The sequence below is a fragment of the Pteronotus mesoamericanus genome, unplaced genomic scaffold, assembly GCF_021234165.1.
Source record: "Pteronotus mesoamericanus isolate MK-2021 breed Mesoamerican mustached bat unplaced genomic scaffold, CSHL_Meso_final contig_25, whole genome shotgun sequence".
Taxonomy (NCBI): domain Eukaryota; kingdom Metazoa; phylum Chordata; class Mammalia; order Chiroptera; family Mormoopidae; genus Pteronotus; species Pteronotus mesoamericanus.
In genome coordinates this window covers 11,070,182-11,088,896 of record NW_026555105.1, presented here as the reverse complement: position 1 = coordinate 11,088,896, position 18,715 = coordinate 11,070,182, and the positions used below count along the sequence as shown (strand labels likewise).

Below are 18,715 nucleotides of genomic sequence, written 5' to 3'. Positions count from 1 at the left end.
CTCAGAAAGAAGAAACAGCCTAGAGTGGGGCCAGTCCACAACTGGGGGCCTCTGATACCCCCAGCACAATCCCAGCATGAGCCCCGTGTTGTACCATTGCATGTTTGTCCCATGCCGCACAGTTTCTGGGACTCACAGGCAATCGTGAACCCACGTGGGCATGTCAGCTTTCCAGCAAACAAGGAAAAAAGCTAAGTGTTCACCCCCTGGCAACCTCCCCCCACCCTGTCCTGCCTGTCCCCTCCGTGGCTGGCCCTACCTGGCTGGTAGAAGTCTGGAGCCAGCTCCCGGGCCAAACTGCGGGCAATGTTGGACTCTTGGTTGGCAGCCAGGGCGGCCTGTTCTGCAGCCTCAGCTTTGGCCTTGGCATGGCTTGTCCTAGGAGACAACATGATGGAAACTCAGGATTCCCCCAGAGAACCAGCCCTCAGCCCCTTCTCCCCAACCCACAGAGACACCCTGGACCGAGCACTCCATCATTCAGGCTGTCAGTGAATATTTATTGAGCCCTGTGGTCCAGACTGCTGTGCATTCCCCAGACCATTTCCTCCTCTTTCTGGGCACACAGAGAGACATTTCCCAACCTCCCTTGCAGCTAGGTATGGTCAGCTAGCTTAGCCAATGCCTTGTGGGGAGAAGTAATGTATGCTTTTTCCAGGCCTGGCCCATAAAAACCTCTCCTATGATCCTCTGTTTCCTCTCTCTGTCTCCTGCTGCTGGTAAAATGAAGAGGAGGCCAAGGCCCCAGAACAGAGTATTTGATCTTTTTTGTGTCAGAGACCCCTTTGGCATCTGGTGACACCTATGGGCCCCTTCTCAAAATGTTTTAAAATGCATAAAAAACATGATTATAAAAAGATGTAATTATATTGATACACTGTTACCAAAATGCTTAAAAGAACAAATTTGTAATACACTATGTCTTTCTTTATTAATACATTAGACAAAATACCTAGCAAGTCTATTATCTACTGTAATTTTCAAGTGCAGATTAGCATAAAGGATATTTCAAGGATACCTGCAACAACAGTAATGTGACATGAAAATACATGTGATTTCTACGGGTGACAAAGCCACAGATACTGCTAATACTATTGTAGTTTATTGCTTATTTCCATAATTGAAGAAAATGGAAAATTTCAGGGAGAGGCTAGTCAAAATAAAGGTGTAGTTTTCCCACCTCTTGTAAACACTTATGGTGCTCTTCCCTGATCCGTTTATTGGGCAGTACACCCACCCCGAGGTGCTATATTGGCTGCTAATGGCTCAGGGCGGCTCCAGAGAATTACAGCCAATAGAAGCCACCTTGTTCCAAGGTCAAAACACGCCCTCCCCCCAACCAGGCAGCCCACAACCAATGACTGATGACATCTCCAGTTCCCTATCACCCTAAGAGGAACTAACTCTACGGAGCATGCGCCAGGCTCCTGCGTCCCTGGCGGAGGCAGGATGCCAGGTAAGGCTACATCCTTGCTTAGCTACTTCCCTATCCAATCCTGCTTTCTTCACTCCCTTCTCTCCTGAGAGTGTTCCCTCATTAACCATGTGCACAAGGATCTCCACCTCAGGCTCAGCTTCTAGGGAGTCTAACCTCAGGCAGCATCTAAGTTCATGGACTCCTTGGATGGTGTTCAGAGAACCCCCCGTGAACTCCGGGTTAAGACACACAGTAGAAAGAACCTGGGTCGGTAAATGACTGTTGCGTAGAGCGAAGTCCCCTCCCACAGTCTCATGTTGGAACATTTAGGCATTCAAGTTAAACATTAAATGTGGAATATTTTTTTTAAGGACCTGAAAATTTTTATTACAATTTACTTTTTTGATGTGGAACATTTGAGCAAGTCTTAAACATGTAGTGCATTAAGCACCTGGGATTCCAGGGATGTTTGTTTCAGCTGTGAGTCTGGCCTAATAGAAGCACCTACTAAAATAGTAACAGCTGCATTTACGAATGGGCCGGGCACCGCTCTAAAGGAATTTCAAAGGTTCCCTGCTGTAATCCTCACGCCTTGGAAAGCCAGTGCTGTTATTATTTTCACTATTGTACAGAAAAGGAAACTGAGGCACAAAGAGGTTAAATAACTCGCCCTAGGTCACAGGGTCACTAAGTGCAGGAGCTGGGATTGTGAACCCTCCGTGACTCCTGTCCGAGTGCACGCGCCATGCGTGGCCAGGGGCTGAGGACAGAGCTCCCTGTGGGCAAGACAAGCCCAGCCCCCACCCTCACTGTCAAACAAACAACAAAAATCATTCAATAAAATGTAACTGAATTCAAAGTACTTCCTTGAGAATGTGAGACATGCCCTGAAGGAAGAGCACGTACAATGGAAAAGCGGAAGAGAAATACGTGACAGAGCTCGGCACGGAGGTGCCTCGCTGGGGAGGTTTCGTTGAGGGCGGGGCAGGTAAGCTGTGGCCTGAAGGCACACAGAAGGGAGGCCCGTAGAGGTGGGGCCGGACGGGCAGAGGGAAGAGCACGTGCAAAGGCCGGAGAAGAGGTAGAAACTCTGTGCCTCTGGGGCACTGAAAGCTCTAATCAGTGTCCACGTGAGTAGATGCGTTAATTCCTGAGGGACCTGATACGCCTGTGTCTCTATCTCAGTCTCCAGCACAGAACAGGGCCCGCAATAAGGGAGGTAAATTTTTATTAAGCTCCTACCACGTGCCAGGCCCTTTATGTTATCCCTTTCAACCCTCAAAACTGCCTGGGAGGTAGTTTTTACTGTCCCTACTTCACAGGTGGGGAAACTGAGTCTCAGATCTTGCTCAAAGGTGCAAGATAATAGTTAACACTTACAAAGCATTTGCTACACATGTCAAGGGCTTTACAGAAATTAACTCACTTAACTACCCCAATAACTCCATGTGGCAGATGTTATTACCATCAGCCCTCTTTACAGAGAGGAACTCTAGGCCACAAGAGGGTTTTTTTTTGTTTTAAGATTTTATTTATTTATTTTTGGAGAGAGAAGAGGGAAAGAATCATCGATGTGTGGTTGCCTCTTGTGCGCCCCCAGCTGGGTACCTGGTCCTCAACCCAGGCATGTGCCCTGACTGGGAATCGAACCAGCGACTGTTTGGTTCACAGGTCGGCACTCAGTCCACTGAGCCACACCAGCCAGGACCCAGAAGAGTGTTTTAAGGATTTTACCTGAACTTACACAGCCAGTGAGTGACAGAGTGAGATTTCAGACCAAGGCATTCTGGGATCTAGAGTCTGTGTCCTTAACCACAGGCTATGTTTCCGCTCAGTAGTGAGTGGTGGAGTTCATCCAGAACTGTCTGATTCCCAAGCCTCTGGCCTCTGCACTCCGCCATACCGCCACAAGGACATTTTACCGAATGAAAGTATACTTAAGTGAACACACATGTGGACATATAGATGGGCAACGGGGTCCCACAGGGGACAGTGAAGAGCACGGCTTTGCTGTCAGCAGCCTTGGGCTCCAATCTGGGCTTCGCGAAGGCTGGGACTAGGCTGATTCATTCACCTCCGGCTCTACATTGAGGGGGATGCCAAAAAATCTTGGTAATCTGGATAAATCATATTTGAATGCAATCTTTTTTAAAAAGTCAAAATTCATGCAAAAAAATCCTCGATGAATAAGCTATGAACAAATTTAAATAAAGATTGGAGCAGACCCTGCATTTGCATGAGTCACTTCGCTCTCCTCGCCCTCGTTCCCACCCCTCCGGGGCTCTACGACCTTGGGTGTGTGGCTTTGCCTCTCTGTGCCTCAGCTGCTTCATCTGGGGGATAATAATTCTCCCCTCTTGGAGCTGCTGTGAACACTGACGGGCAGCATATGAAAGTGTGCATGTACCCACGGCTGGGCTGAGGGATGATGAGGATGATGGTCGTGGTGGCGGAGGAGAGGAAGCAGGCGAAGGAGGAAAAAGACATTTGTGACATCAAACTCAGTGTGGTACGTGCCTGTCCACAGGTTCTTATTTGCCTGTCCACGGGTGCGTGTGATTCAGAGTTCTCAACTTTTCAGAGACACTTCCCTGGAAACCTGAAACCCCAGGTGGGGGGAGCAGGGAGGGCTGGGTGAGCCTTCCAGCTGAGAAAATGTCCTTTTTTGGTAATGCGAGTGGGGTGAGGCTGGGTTCCTGGTGCTCTGAGGCTCTGTTGCAGGATTCCTCAGGCCAGAATGGCAGCCTTCACACTGAGCCCTGGAAGATTCTGGGGGTTCATCTGTGGAGCCTCTCTGGAGCCAGAACGGGGCAGGGGGTGGGGGCTGAGAGCGGGGTGGCCACACAGCACACTCCTCTGTCGTGTCCGTCCGTCTGGCCAATTGAATCCTTTCTCGGCGCCCCCTCTTCAATGCCTCAGATTTCTGGTACGGCTCCCCGGCGCCCCAGCCTCCAAGCCAGGAATCCCAGGGTCCTCCTGCACCCTCCACCCTCACCGCCTTTCGACATCCACAGCTGTCACTCTTCCCGTCCTGTCTCTTCTGCTCCCTCTATGGTTCTTGAACTTGCCCACCTCTCCACCCTTCTGTCACTCGTCCTGCCAAGCCCCACCCCCCACCGCTGCCTCCAGGCCGGCTCCCTACCACTGACCGCGTGCAGTGGCACCAGGTACGGTGAGCTTGCTTCCTCCGGACAGCCAATGGCCCCCCCTGTTGCTTAAAATCTTTGCAAGGCTCCCTGCGGTGCTTGACGTGGAGTCCAAATTACTCAGCACAGCCTTCAGGGCTGTCCAGGTCCGGGGACCGAGGCAGCCTTGATGGGGGGTGTCTGGAGCGCCCAGGGTGAAGGGCAGGCGGAGCTGCTGTTACCCAGAGGGTCCTGCTTCTAGTTCAGTGCCACTCACAGAGTGGTGCACGCCGCACCCCCCCAACCTCCCCCATCCCCTGGCAGCTTGTCGGAAATACAGATTCTTGGGCTCCACCCGAGACCTACTGAGTATCTGCGGAAGAAGCCCAGGAATCTGTGTGTTATAAGCCCCTCCAGAAGCTTCTGCTACTCACTAACGTTTGAGAAGCATGGGCCTGGCAGACAGAAAATCCAGCTCTATCTTGGGCAGTCCCGGGCTGCTCAGGAGCCCCAAGTGTTTCCCTTTAAGTGCCAGGATCCCTCCCTGAGTCCGGGTCTGCTGGGCAAACGCAGAACCGTTTCTTCTTCTTTGAGTGCTCCCGTCTTGGGCCGCTGCCTCTGAGGGAGGGTCTCCTGGATGGCTCTGACCCTGGGGGGGGCGGGGGGGCGGGGAAGGGGAGGAGCAGGAACTGGGGCAGGGGGAGGGGCAGGGATCAGGCACTCTTCTTGATTTCATTCGGATTATCTTTCTTTCGTCAGCAGGGTTAAAAATAAGGCTGGTGGTTCAGGGATAAAGGCAGGGCCTGAACCCCAGGGAACCACTTTTGAGGGCATGCACCCCCTCACCCTAGCCAGCCTTGCTGCCCAGTTGTCTCCCCCAGGCACTGGTGGCTTCTTTGGGCCAAAGGGAACAGCCACCAGACTTACCCCCGACACCACACCTTTGCTTGGGCTGTTCCCCCTCCTGGAATGCTCTTCCCCTCCAGCTCAAGACCCTTCTACATAGGGATCCGTTCATTTAATACAACTTTGCGGAATGCCTGCTGCGTAGCAGGCACTATTCTGGGCACTGCGGATACAAGAACAAACCAAGCATCCAAAAATCCCTGGAGAACCCCCACTCTTCTGCAGAGAGGCGCAGCAAACGGCGGTGGCCGGCCAAGCCAGCCCGCCGCCTGTTTTCATACCGTCTGTGTGCTGGTAACGGTTTTTATATTTTTAAACAGTTGCGGGGGGAACCAAAAGAGTAATATTTTCTGACATGTGAAAATTATAGAGAATTCAAATGTCAGTATCCATATAAATAAAGTTTCATTGGAACACGGCCACACCCATCTGTTTATATTGTCTAGAATAAGTAGTTGCCATAGAGGCTGTATGACCTGCCAGGCCAAAAATATTTACAGTCCAGCCCTTAAAGAAAACTTTTGTCGACCTCTGTTCTAATGGGTTCACTTAACAACTGCCTCTTCTGCTACTATTATTAATAATGAGAATCTATTAGGTGCTGGGCACTGTGTGCCCAGCTCTGTGCTACGGCCGCCTTTATATATGTGACCTCAGAGAGGTGGAGTCCCTTTCTCCAGGGCACGCAGCTAGAGAGTGCATCTGCCCAAGCTCTCACCCATTACACCAAGCCCTCTTGCCACTAACACTGGCCAGGTCCTTCCCTGTGCTGGCACCAGGGAAGGGGATGAAAAAGACCCTAGTTTATCGCTGCCAAGTCAACCATGCAACATCTCTGAAAATCAATCAAGGGCTGAACAGGGGTGTGGAGCCAAGCCTCTAGAGCACAGAGTGGAGTGGCTAAGGGGCGGCTCTGGCCGGCTGTCTGGTGCAGCTCCTGACTCCGCTTCTCATGTCCTCGGGCAAGTCTGCGTCCCCTGAGCCCCAGTCTCCTCCCCTGGAAAACAAGGACGGTAACAGCACCCGCCTGGGCGAAATGCTGTAAGAAATAAATGAATGGACGGCCACATGGCCCTGAAAACGGAGGCTGGGCCACAGGAACTGCTGTAGAGGTGCGTGGTAATGAAATAAAGAGGCACGGTTTTTTTGGAGAAGACCGAAAGAAAATCCTGAATGTACTCAATGCCACTGATTTGCTCACTTTAAAATTAGAAAAAAAAGTCCTTCGGAACAAGTTGTCCACGGTGGTTTGGAGGACAGGGGCCGATAACCTGCAGGCTGCGGAGGTGCCCGACAGGGACTGCGCTGCCAAGCGTCTTCCTGACCTGGAGATGCTTCAGATGCCACTGCCCTGCCTGCTCCCAAAATAACCCCTCGCCCTGGCTCTGCGTGGCTACTGCCCCCAGAATAATCAGGGCCCGTAAGCCGAGGAGGAACACAGCTGGGCTGTCTCGCCACGCGCCCTGAGAGCTCCCTGGGAGAAAGCACCCGGCCTGCCCAAGACGCAGGCCAGGGCCCAGGTACCGAGCCCTGACCGACCGGACCTTCCTCCCCACCCCGCCCCTGGGCTCCATTTGGCAAAGGCGCACTAAGTCGCTGCCCGGGAGGCTCTCGCCAGAAGGGTTAAGGGCACAAGCTCAAGTCCAAATCGTAGCACTATGTGACCTTTGCTCTCTGGCCTCAGTTTCCTTAACTGTGAAGTAGGGCTAATAATACTTGCTTCACAAAATCACTAGGAGTCTGAAATGAGGTAACACAAAAGTGCTTAGCATAAACTGAGCACTTAATATTAGCTATCATTATTACTACAGTTTTTGTTATTATAACAATGCTTACCGGCAATTCCCTTCCAAAATTCTATGGACTGACAATAAATTAGGATGTAAATACGCATGCGTATATAATCTAAACATTGTTTCAAGGCCCACCCACACTGTAGCATACGTCAGTACCTCATTCCTGTCCACTGGCAAATAACCGCCCACTGCCTGGTAAACTATTTAGTTCATCAGATGATGAACACTTGGCTTGTTTCCACCTTTTGGTTACTGTGAATAATGCTGCTGTAGACATTTGTGTACAAGTTTTTGTGTAGATGTACGTCTTCATTTCTCTTGGGTATACACCTAGGTGTGGAATTGCTGGGTCACATGACAACTCTACATGTGATCTTTTAAAGAATTGCCAAACTGGTTCCAAGCTGGCTGCACCATTTTACAATCCCATCGGTGATATATGAGCATTCTGTTTTCTCTTCATTCTTACTAATACTTGTTCTTGTCCATATTTCTTATCTTTGTCATGCTAGGGACTTGTGAGGTGGTTTTGGTTTGCATTTCCCTAATAGCTGATGATGTTGAGCATCTTTTTATGTGCTTAATGGCCATTTATGCCACGTTGGGAGCCCAGCCTGAAATCCTCAGGCCATGGAGGTGACCATTTCCAGATGGTTTTACGGTGATTTTTCTCTTTCTTAAAGGAGACCACCAGTCTGGCTGGGAAGTCTCTTCCGTGCATGACTGAGTGTGTGACCACTGTCCCATCCTAGAAAGAGGGAGGCAAAGGAACAGAGTTGCTGTTTTCTGAGTGCTCACTGTGTGCCAGACACCTGACCTATCTGATTGGCTGAATAACAGCCCCAAAGAAATCCGGGTCCTAACCCCTGGAACCTGTGAATGTGACCTTATATGGCAAAAGAGGCTTTGCAAGTGTGATTAAGCGAAGAGTCAGGACAAGGGGGATTATCCTGGATTATCCTGGCGTGCCTTAAATGTAATCATAGGGTCCACACAGGAGGGAGGTGGAGGGGAAGTGAGGACAGTAGGAGATGTGAGCACGGAAGCAGAGACTGGGGCAGTAAACTTGAAAATGGAGGAGGGGGCCACAAGCCAAGGAATGGGGGCAGACACTAAGAAGCTGAAGAAGACCGAACTCTTCTGTCTGAGCCTCTAGAAGGAAGCAGCCCTGGCAACACCCTGACTTCAGCCTGATGCAACCAAGTTCAGACTTCTGACCTCCAGAACTGCAAGAGAGTATATCTGTGCCATTTTAAGCCACGAAATTTATGGTAATTTGTTATGCCAACAAAAGGAAACTAAAGCAACCGCTGATCTCATGTCATCTGCAAGACAATCCACTTTTCAGGAGAAGAAACAAAGGCTCAGAAAAACCATTTGCCTCAGGCTCATAGCTAGTGCCAGAGCCAGCTGGAATGTGAATCCAGGTCTGTCTGGCCCCAGAGCCTTGGCTGACCCAGGCATCTGCTCGCTGCTTCAGTTCACACCTGTCTTCCAGAAGGGCCCAGCAGCCGAGCCTGGCCATGACCCAGCCTGGGGCATATTTCTAGGCCCTGAGTTCTACATCCGCAACATTCTTCCGGCCAGTCTGTGGGGAGGGCCCCAGGCTAGCTGTTACCAGCAGTAACACCCGCTGCTTCACAGAAGAAAGGTTAGTCCCTCGGGTCTGAGAATCGCCTGGAGGACAACATATGATCGAGGCCTGGCTGTACTTTGCAAAGCAGTAAAACAACAGGGAGGGGACCTCTGGCCTTGCTCCTGTCCCCACACAGGACTGAGCCCTGCAGTCCATCCTGGAACCTGTCAGCCCTTTTAGAACTTCTGAATGTGCATACAGTCCCCTATTCCAAAATAATTAATTACAAATGTAAAAACCTAGCATCCATCAGTGCTAGGACTTTCAGAAATAGGGTTTAATTTATTCCTTACAACAACCCTAAGGGGTAGACATTATTACAACCCCTAAATAGACAAGGATGCCAGGCTCCAAGAGACAGCGTGACCAAAAAGCAGCCACACACCAGGAAGTGCAAGGGCTGGGGCCAGACCGCAGGTTCCGGTCTGATCCCAAGCCTGTGTCAGCCAGTGCACGATGGGCCCTAGGGGGCGTTCCAGTTTGACCCCTGCCACCCCAAAGGAAGAGGGCAAAAACTGGGTTAAGGCTTGGACTTCCTGAGCTGGTCCTGCTCTGCCGGATGTCCTCTTGCTTTCTTGGAGGTGAAAGGCTTGACTGAAATGTAGGCACTGGGGTAATATTAAAAATATCAAGCAACTGCTATGGTTGGGTGGTGGTGGGGCCACCAACCAATGAGAATGTGTGGACGCCCCCTGCTGTGCCATGTGGTTAAATACATGCTGGGTCCTGGGGAAGTCGAGGTCCTGGGCAGGGGGCCAGGTGAACAGGGCAAGAATGGGGTATGGGGGCTCAGGGGAGCTGCTGGTTACAAACTGGTACAAACCAGAGTATTTCAGACATCTAACAACTGGCATGATGTTACTGGAGTGTCCAGCTGGATACTAATTCCTGGTGTAAATTTTCCTCCTTACGTTCCATATGTTCCAGGAAGCCTTTTCCAGAGGCCACCCCCAATAAAACCAACCCCGACCCTCTGCTTAACACCCACAGTGTCCTTTCCAGTGCCTGAAGGATAACACAAAAGCATGCGTACAACTTCATGGCATAGCTCTTGCCTAACGCAGCCGTCCAGAGGGCCAGAAAATTCTAGGTCTTCACATGTGCCCTACAGTTTCCACCTCTAGGGCTCTTACACCTGCTGCTTCCTCTCCTGGGAGCTCTTGTCCCCACCCTCATCCCTCACCTCTTCTTGGGTGAACCCCTCTTCATCCTTCAGGGTCCTTCAGGGAAGCTTGCCCCCGCTGCCAGCTCTCTGCCTTCCAGTCCCCTGCACATAGCTGCCATGTCACTTTGTCTCCTTCTAATTAGCCTGTGAGCCCCACAAGGGGCAGGAGCCTCACTCTTGTGACCCTGTCATGAGATCAGAGGCTGGCACATAGCAGGTGCTCAGGAAATATTTGGTAGGTAGACGCTGTGTTGGCTGGATCACACGTACTCGACTGTGAGACTCCCAGAGCTGAAGGACCCTCACGAAGCACCTCCTCTCACCTGATAACAACAGAGTCACGAGATGGAGAAACTGAGGCCCAGAGATGCCTGTGTGACCGCTTCCAACAACAAAATCAAACATTGTGGTTGTTACTCTGTTACAGACATGGTAGAGGGTCACCTACCATGTAACAGGACTTGGTCTAAGTGCTTCCACATATTTCATCATTTAATCCAAACAACACCCTTGTAAGAGAAAGACTGTTATAATCTTCCATATACAGATGAGGAAACTGAGGCTCTTGGCCTTTTAACAACTTGCCAAGGCACACAGCCATCAAGGAACGGGGGCTCTAGTACCCACGCTTCTCCGGCGCTCCACAGTGTGGCCACAGGCACCCTCCACAGGGAGCAGCTGGCCCTGTCTCTGTCTCCTCTATGGAAACTGCCCAGGCATGGGCACATAGTAGGTGCTCATGGAAACCTCGGGCAATCAGGGTGACACAAGAACACAACCGTGTACCAGGTGTTAACAGAGGGTAATGCCCCAGACCGCTTCCAGCCGCTTGCTCTGGGGATCTGGGGGGCGGCCCAGGAGTGGCCCTCTCTCAAGGGCCATGATTGTCACTGTGCTCCAAGAGGGGACAAAGCCTGCTGGAGAATGGCCTCACCTTTTGCCTACTCTGCTCCTTGGATCTAACGGAACCAGGAGGATGCCAAATCCATCTGGGGCCTATCATCATCATCATCATCATCACGTCGCCATTCCTAATAGGCAATACCTGTCGAAGGCGTAGTGTGTACCGGGCATTTGCCTGTTGTATCTCATGTAGTCCCCACAGTATTCTCCAAGGTCGATATCACTATCAATTCCCAATTTACAAGTAAGAAAACTAAGAGCGAAAGGGGTCCTGGCTGGGTGGCTCAGTCGGTTAGAGCGACGTCCTGATAGGCCAAAGTTGCAGATTTGATCCCTGGTCAGGGCACATACAAGAATCAATCAATAAATGTATAAATAAGTGGAACAACAAATCGATATTTCTCTCCTCCCTCCCTTCCGCTTGCACTTTCTAAAATCAATAAAAAGAAAAAGAGAAGAATGAAAAGGGTACATAACCCATGGAACTCACACGGCCCCTAAAGGAAGAAAGCCAGGGATTCCAGTGTGGCTGACACCAAAATAGAAGATGGAAGCATTGTTTAGTGCTGGAGTCAGATGACCTGCTTCCATATCCCAGCTCCCCGACTTCCAAGTTGCATGACCTTTGTCAAGTCATGGAACTTCTGCAAGTCTCAGTTTCCTTCTCTGTAAAATAGGTTAATGATAGCACTTAGCCACCACTAGAATTTTTGCGAGGAGCTGTGGCATGTGATGTGTATGTTCATTTGGTCATGACCAGTATCTACTAAGCACCTACTGTGTGCTAGGTCCTGGGCTAGATCTGGGGGTACAGCAGTGAAGAGGAGAAACTCATCTCCTGGAGCTTTAGAGACTAGCCTACCACGGTGCCCTGCACATAGTAGGTACCCCATGAATGGGAGCTACTATTTTTGTTACTACTTAGAGAGTGATTTTTCTCCCTAGGGGTTGAACTTCCCAACCTGGGGGTCCGGGTCCGTTGGGATGGCCTGCTCCAGAGAACCCGCTGAGTTGGCTGGGGCGTGCACCCCCACCCCGCCCCACCGGTCGCCGGTGAGCCAGCCTGCAATGGCATCCCACAGGCCCGAGTCAGCAGGCATCTCCTGCCTAAATAAGGACAAGGCACCGGAGAGCTTTCTGTGAGCCTGAGGAATGTGACAGCTGAGCCCTCCCTGCCCAGCACCGTCCCCCGCCTCCGGCGCCTCCCCAGGTGGGGCTCCACGCTGGCATTCCAGCTTTTCCCAGAACAGTCCCCAGTGTCCCTGACCCCTCTCACCCACTCCAGGCTGCTCTGAAAACTGATAAGAAGCCCTGGGAAGGAATTCCAGGCAGCTACATCTGCTCCTGGGGGCTGGCATCCCAGCTGCCACCAGGACTGGAAGGAGAAACCACAGGGAGGGGCCACGCCAGCCCCGGCTCTGGAAAACGCACATCCCTTGGTTGGAAAAGCATTTCCAGAGGTTTTATTTGGCCCCAGGAGCTATGCTGGGCATGAGGTCTCTGGAAGAGATTCAGACCCATCTGCTGTCTTCTGGTCACAAAACCACATGACAGCAGTCATGACTGGGATAAGCCCAAGGCTCCTGGTGACGTGAGGAGGGGAGACACATCTAGCCCCAAGCATGGGGTCAGGGAAGGCCTCTTAGAGGAGTTCTCGCTGGTTGTGGTTGAGCGAGAAAACTCCGGCACCAGATGACCTGGGTTCAAATGCTAGCCCTGTTTCTTCTCGGCTGTGTGACCTTAAGCTCGTTACTTCACTGCTCTGTACCTCCACTTCCCCCTCTGAGAAATGGGAGAATAATATCACCAACCTCACAAGGTTAGCAGGGTTAAAAGACTGGTATTTGCAAAGTGCTTAGTGCAGTTAAAAGAGGTTGTGTCCTCAAGCTTTGTTTAGGGTGACTGGAGGGTTTACCATTTAAACCAGGGTGCCCATGGGTAAAAGGAGGCTGTTAGTAACAGGAACCAGGGCTGTTCCAGGCAAAAGGGCACGTGGTCATCCCAGCCCTGACCACACAAAGGAGCCAAATGAGGCTGGTGATCAGCGACTATGTCTGTCATTTTTGTGTACCCCTACACAGCAGGCACACACAAAGGCTGTTGAGGTTTTGTTTCTCTTAACAGATTTGACCTTCAGATTTCCCAGGAAGAATAAATAACACTTACAATGAGGACATTTAAAACCCAGACTTGAGCTAGAGGCTAAGGAAAAATCAAAGCTTTTAACGCATTAATGAAGAGAGATTTATTGAGCTTTTCATGTGGGTCCGGGCCTGCACCCTGGGAAGGCAGACTTTTGGGGAGGGGAAAGAGGTGTCTGAGGGAACAAAAGAAAGTAGTACAGGATTCCATTCTTGGTGGCCAACCATGGTTGGTTGGAGACAGGGAGAGGGTATGGAGACAGGGCTGGAAACATGGAAAAGACACCATCAGGGAGGGGTCAGGTCACGGGTGGGCCTGAGGGATGTGCCAATGGGAACAATCAAATGGGTAGAGGTCACTGTGGGGAAGGCTAGGGAGAACAGCCTGAGCAAAGGCAGAGAAGTGGGCAGAAGGGGGCCTGTGGGAAGGGAAGGGCATGTCGCATGCCTCTTAGAGGGGTTCTCGCTGAGGCTGTGGTTGAGCGAGAAAACTCCGGCACCAGATGACCTGGGTTCAAATGCCAGGGTCCAAGTCCCATCTCCACTCCTTGCACACCAGCTGACCTCTGGCAACTCACGTGGCTCTGCTTCTCCTCCTCACTTCCCGCAGCAGTAGGATAGAGCTAACAATACCTTCGCCCTTCACAGTTGCCCGGAGAGCAAGTGCGACGGTGTCTGCGAAACTCCGCTCAGTTCATGGCATGCTGCAAATGTGCAGTGTGAGGGCCGCACGGAATGGATTTTTGTCTGTTTTTCACTGGTGAATTCCCAGCACCTAGAACAGGGCCTGGGCCGTAGTAGGTGCTTAATAAAAATGTGCTGAATGAGTACACAGTAGCCATTACTAGTATCATAATTACTATGCAGTGATAGGGCTGGCCTGGCAGAAGCAGAGGAAAATAAAGGAGACTCTTCTACAGACAAGGAAACAGGCCTGGACAGGTGAAGGGGTTTGCCTGAGGTCACAGTGCCAACAAGTCATAGATCAGGAACTGATTCCCTGGCCAGGATCTCCAGCCCCACCTCCTTCTGTCCTTCTTCCTGTCTACCTCCTATAAGCACTTCCTAGGTGCCTCCCCGCCAAGTGCAATGCAACAGGGATGTGAAGGAACTTGAAATCAGAATTCTGGCCATAGGAGCTTGTAGTCCAGTAAAGAAGATCTATATGAAAACAACCTAGTTCAGAATGTGCAGCTTCTAGAATAGGGAACCCAAAAGAAAACAGAAGCTGGCGAGCTTCCCTTCAGATGAGACCTTTGGGCTATAGCTTGAAGCAGAGGACAGCTGAAGAAATCAAGCCAGGAGCTAAGGGTGTGCTGGATCTGCTCATTCAAGCCCTTGCCTTCCAAGAGAGCCAATATTATCACATTTTCCCAGCTCCGCCTTCAGTGACTGAAACAATGGTAGCTTGAAATCAGCCATAGGGGCAGCATTTACACCATGGAAATTGGCAAACTCCAGGAAGCAGGAGTTCTCCACCCCACACACACCCAGTCACTCCAAGAGGTGTTTAAATTTGCCAAAATAGACATTAACTAGAAAACAGATAACTGTCTCAGCAGATTCAGACTCTTATGTTTCACCTCCTCCCTGGACAATTTCTGCAACCCCGCCCCGACCTTGAAAAATAGGTCACTAGCTCTCCTGACAAAAACTTTAGAGGTTTGCCCTCTCTGACCATAAGGTTTCCTCTCCCGTATTTATCACAGGACAATTCTTGCAGTGGATCTCAGGCAGCATCTAAATGTAAAAAAAGCCCCTGCAATTTGCTCATGGGGGAGTTGGGGGAGCTGAAGACACCCCCCCACCCCAGGTTGTGTATAGTGTCCTCTCTTCTCCCTGTGGGTAGCTCTTGGAAAATGACAAAGTTTTACTTTAAATTCTGAGGCTATGGTCTTATTTTTCACCTCTGTGTGAGCTGCCAGAAAAGAAAGGAAAGAAGAGAGCGAAAGCTGTTCTAGAGGGAAGTGCAGGAGCCAATGCATAAAAATGTGTGAAAACACACACACACTCACACAATGAATGTTTTAGAAACAGAATGGTTCTTCCGCCTGACAAAGTCATGAGTGAATGAAGACAGAAGACAGAGGCAGATGATAAGGGGCCAGGGCTGAAACCACTTAGCATTTCACCAAACCGGGTTCCCTCCTCTTCCTGGGCACATGCCCAAACTGTTTCCAGCATCCCTTGCAGGAAGGCATGGCCATGTGACTGGACTTTGACCAATGGAAACTGATAGGACATGCCCTGCTTTACTTCCAGGCCTGGCCAATAAAAACCTTCCTCTTAACATTCTTCCATGTGTATTTCCCTTTTCACTGGCTTGAAGTGGAAGAGTGGGAAGACCTTGGAAGCTTCGCCTTGACGACAGCAGAGCCATGCCAGCGAAGGAGGCTGGGTCTCTGCATCGTTGCTTGAAGGAGAGCCGCCCACTAATGACAGCAGCCATCTTTGACTTTGCGTGAGCGATAAACGTGTGTTCGATCTGCTCTATGTCTGTGTTTCCTCTTGCTTTGAGGCTTGTGGAAAACAGAGAGGAGACATCTGCCTTCTAGGCCAGTGTCTCTAAAGTAAGGACCAAAAATGACAGGTAGTACTCGGACACTCATTGGATATCACTGTTCCTTTGAAGTGAAAGTTCAACCATCCTGATTTCATCAATGAAAAAGTCTCATTTGGTGCTTGTATGTCTTTGATGAGCCTCCTGTATTTCCTTTTTTAACAGACGGCAGAGCAGCAAGAAGCCTTGATCTGAGCTTCTGGTGAGAACCAAGGGATGGCTTAATGGTGTTGGCTTCATTGTATTATCTTTGTGTGTGTGTTTTCTGTTCTGTTCTGTTTTGTTTTTTGGCTAACTCCTCTTTAACACTGGTTTCTATGTATAGTAATGAACTAAAGTTCCTTTATGAAAATAAATGTAGGCTTAGTCAAGTTAAAAGACTTTAAAGTAGTAAGGAAATAATAACCCAGGTAGTACATGGATATGGTATGGCTCAGGAAGGGACATCAGTGACTGGCATTCAGGAACTCCTGCCTTTGCCTGTGCTGGTCCCCCTTTGCCTGCTCTTCCAGGCTGACCTCACTGGGCTGCCTTGGCCTCAGTCGAGCCTGAAGTCATCTCCCAAAGAAGCCACGGCAACGGTGGCTGCCCAAGGCTGGGGCGTGGGAAAGGCCAAGCTAGTGGCAGATCTGGATGGCTATTTTTCCCAAGGACAAGGCAAAGAGAGCGCGGTGCCCCAGGAAACAGAGACCCTAAGGGGGTAGGGACTTTCCCAAGGTCATTCAGCAGCCAGTGGCAGAGGCCTTCTCACCCTCCTACCATGTGAAGAGGAAGATAAAACAGAACAACCACTACAGAGAGCCTTCGATCAGTGACTGCACTTAAGGGAATTTGTCCCAGAAATATACTGATCCATGGGTGGAATGATGAGTGGACGTACAGCTTTTTCCCAACAGAGCTGAATTCTGGAAACTACCCGAACAAACCTGTTCAACAACAGGGGCCTAATGAAATAAATTATGTATTATACATAGTAGAATACTATGCAGGTGTTAAAAATTGGTGCAGTTCTTCATTTGCAAAGATACGGAAAGACCTCTGATCTATGCATAGTGGAGAGAAAAAAGAAAGATTCAGAATAGTATTTTAATAGGCTACCTTTTTTGTAAGAAAGAAGAAAACTGGCACCTAAATGTCCATTTGCTTATTTTTAGGTGGAACTGTAAGGAGCTGCCACTTTGTAAGTCAAACATGGTCACATATTAACCATTTCATAAGTTCCACCTTAACATAGGCATAAAGTAACTCTGGAAGGGAAGAAAATGCAAGTAATAGTTGCCTATAGGGTGGGTGGGTGGCAACGCAGGGAGAACAGGACAAGAAGACAGACTTCATACTGTTATAACTGGGGTTTGGAACCATGTGAACGTGCAACCTATTTTAAAATAAAGGAAGATATAATGAGGGCTCCTGAGTAGCTTTTCTGTCTCTGTATCCATCGCGGTAGGGGTGGCCAGGGAAGCATCTTGCTGGTCTGGAGCCCGGGGACTACCCCCAGTTAGTCTCTGACAAATTCCCTTCTAGAGGGCCCCCTCGGTGGCATTTCTGACCCTCTACCGGGTGGGTCAGAGCTCAGGGACCCCACCCCCGGCCAGGCTCCTGGCAAGACCACAGCACCCCTGTGGGGCTATGGTTTCGGCAGTGGGCTGCCGCGACCCTGTGGTAATACCACCTTCCCAGGTGGGGTTTCACGAGCAGGGCTGATGGGAACCGCACCTCAGCAGCAATGCAATAAGATGGGGCGTGGCCCAAGTGGCTGTGGAGACCGGATTCCCACTGCAGCCCTTCCCACTCCGCACCCCTTCTCCCCAGGAGGAGAGGGGCTCTCCCAGGGGTGGCTTCTGCAATTTCAGAGACACCATGGCCATCCCAGCGGAGTTTTCAACTGGTATGGGCTCTCCGGTTCTTCATTCAACAACACCAGAAAGAACTGATGAAGAAAGAGCACTAATAGTTTCAATGACAACTGCGACTCTTGAATGATCACTGTGTGCCACGCACAGTGGTTCGTATCTCACGTGGGGTATCTCATTTTTCCCTCGCATCACCCTCAGCAGTTAGCACTGTATTTCCACCACATGCCACAGGTGGGGAAACTGAGGCCCAGGGAAGTGACTTGCCGGAGGAAGCAGTGCTGTCTGACCCCAAAACCTGTGCTCGTGATCACTAAATGATGTCTGTGCCTCCGTATCTCCAACCGGAAAATGGAGGAAGTGGGGAGACGTGAAAACAGAGGCTGAGGAAGGGACTGGAGGAGTTTAGATCAGAGAAGACTCCTGGGGTTAAGATCACAACCTTTTAAATCTCTGTGGGGATGTCTGGGCCAGGCATTGCTAAGTGATCACCAAATATCCACTCTCCCCTTGTTCCCCACGAACAGAAGCCTAATCTTGTTTACGGAAGCAATGTGTCCAACTAAAAAGCTAAAAATATTCACCTCCCAGACTCCCTGCATCTAAGGAAGACAACGTCACCCACTCTGGAGGATGAGCTCCAAACCCCTGGGTGAGCTTCACTTCCCATGAAGAGAAGCTGTGGCATTTCAAGCTCTGCCCTGCAATGCGGAGGTGAAGCTAGGGATCCGGGGGCCATGTTTGAGTGAAAGAATGGAAGCCACAGTCTAAGGAGAGCAGAAGGGAAAGGCAGACAGGTGGAAGTGAGTCCCTGAGAGCACCACGAAGCTGCCTCTCTGATCTTCCTATGAGAAGATAATCCCAGTGGCTTAGACACTATGGGCAGGTTCTGTTACACGCCGCTGACCTCAGTTCTAAAGGACACAGTCCCCGAGGACAGAAGTGGGGCCAGTGCTTAGAACTACAAAGAGGCAGAACATTCTTCCAGTTTTAGCAAATCCAAAAGTCGGGGCTGTCCATAGTTAGCCTGGATTGTCTCAAAAAGAGGCGAGTTTCCCATGCCTAGAGATAGAGAAGCAGTAAGAGAAGGACCGTTTGGCAAGGATGCCGGGAAAGGCATTCTGACTTTGTCTGGGGCTGGACCAAATGGCCTTGCATGCTTTAATCATACCCACTTTGGGAGGTGAGGAAAGGACCCCAGGACATGTGCCCA

The 18,715-nt window shown here is 50.4% G+C and overlaps 1 protein-coding gene across 1 annotated transcript in view; it reads right to left on the bottom strand.

Annotated features, from left to right (window-relative positions):
• The window catches only part of JPH2 (junctophilin 2), a 57,399-nt gene that overhangs the window by 4,994 nt on the left and 33,690 nt on the right, over nt 1-18,715 (bottom strand). The window contains exon 3 of the mRNA XM_054573721.1: nt 260-378. Coding sequence (XP_054429696.1) covers nt 260-378 — 119 coding nt within the window. The remainder of the gene's footprint in view (nt 1-259; nt 379-18,715) is intronic.